Source organism: Charadrius vociferus, unplaced genomic scaffold, assembly GCF_000708025.1.
Source record: "Charadrius vociferus isolate BGI_N301 unplaced genomic scaffold, ASM70802v2 scaffold190, whole genome shotgun sequence".
Taxonomy (NCBI): Eukaryota; Metazoa; Chordata; class Aves; order Charadriiformes; family Charadriidae; genus Charadrius; species Charadrius vociferus.
Genome location: NW_009646608.1, coordinates 7,205,566 through 7,207,159, shown reverse-complemented (window position 1 = coordinate 7,207,159; position 1,594 = coordinate 7,205,566). Strand labels below are relative to the sequence as shown.

Here is a 1,594-nt window from a genome sequence, read left to right as displayed (position 1 = left end):
CTCCCACCTGCCCTTCCAGGCTGGTCCTGCTGCTGAGCTTACGGGGTGGGAGCGAGGGGAGCCTGGATTTGGCCAGAGGCAGAGAGTGGGTGTCTCCGTTGCATCCTGGCCCCTCTTCCAGCCCCATCCCTGTCCTGATGAAGGATGCCGTTGTGCCTGTCCCTGCGGGAGTGCCAGTGCCTTATCTCCGTGTGCCCCTCACCTGGACTCCACTTGAACTCTGGTGCCTTCTTCTTCAAGCATTTGGTTATGAAAAGATGTATTTTCCTGGACCTCTTCTAATAAATTGGTGGAGAAAGCCCTGGAGCGACGTGGCTGTGTCCCCATCTCTGTCCCAGCACAAGAGAGAGGTCTGCCATGGAGAGAGGATTTGGGGATCCCTGGCTGGATGGCCGGGACTGTCTCGTCCTTGGCTGAGCATCATCTCATCACCACTGGTTCAGCCCTGCTCCTGCCTGAGCTCCTGCAAGGGTCCCCATGCTCCCTCATTAATGAATATTAATCTCCTGATTAATATTTAATAATTAATCTCCCTGAGTCTCTGGACTGAAAGCTGGAGGGTGAAGCAGTTCCTGCTGGCGATGGGTTTTAGATGGGTTTTAGGCATGTGGGTTAGCCCCCTCCTGGGGTGAGAGCTGAACAGAGCAGTGATGTCCTACCACAGGGTCCTTCTTCAGCTGGGGCTTGGGACAACCCCCCTCCCCTCAACACCTCCGTTGTCCCCAGGGCTGCACACTTGGGTGCTGGCTGGGGCTGAGCACCCTGTTGGGGTTCCCCTTCCTTCCCTGCTGTCTTGCCATGGGAGACCACCCCCTCACCCCGCACCCACACAGAGGCTCCCCTTCCCCACAAAAACAACACCGACAAAGCGCCCATTCCGATTTCACTCTCTTTATTATTTATCAGTCTTTCAAAATAGGATATGTTCAAAAATATAAATAGGTGCAGGGAACGCTGGTGCCCCGCACGGTCCCCTGGAAAGAGCACGTTGTCCTGGGACGGGCGCTGCGCTGCACGGGGGGCAGTGGGGAAGCAGAGAGGGGCCACAGCCCCCGGCGCCCGCATCCCGGGTCTCAGCATCCCCTTGCCTCCCTCCTCCCGCAGCTCCTTCCACCGCAGCCCCCCCGGCCCTCCCACCCGCCCCGACGCGCTGCAGTAGTAGGAGGATTCTGGAAAAAAAAAAAAAAATAAAACCCCAAAAGGTGCTGTTCACCCTGGAGATTAAATAACAGAAATAATTACATTGTTCGTGGATAAAATCAGGAAAAAATAATCATCTTTATTATTTAACTTAACCCTCTGCCCTCTGCAAACCCACCCCCCTCCCTGTCCCCGAAGGCACGAAGATAATTGGAACCGGACGGTTAGTAAAAATGCTGAGTTCTAATTCGCTTTGCTTTGGTGCTTGGAAAAACATTAATTTTTTTTTTTTTTTATATATATACACAAAGCAGGGTTTGTCTTTAATATAATTTTTTTTTTCCTTATATGACAAAAAAGCAACAACAAGAAGAAGAAATTGACTCTGTTAATATAACTGTTCTGTTAAAAATCTCTCTTTCTCGCTTTCCCCCTGGGTCTCTCTCACCCCACT

At 51.9% G+C, this 1,594-nt stretch overlaps 1 protein-coding gene across 1 annotated transcript in view; it reads left to right on the top strand.

Annotated features, from left to right (window-relative positions):
* HAPLN3 (hyaluronan and proteoglycan link protein 3) overlaps nucleotides 1–282 on the top strand; it is a 7,327-nt gene extending 7,045 nt beyond the window's left edge. Inside the window, 1 exon segment of the mRNA XM_009887685.1 lies at nucleotides 241–282. Within this exon segment, the coding sequence (XP_009885987.1) occupies nucleotides 241–282 (42 nt within the window).
* Nucleotides 283–1,594: the final 1,312 nt, after the last annotated feature.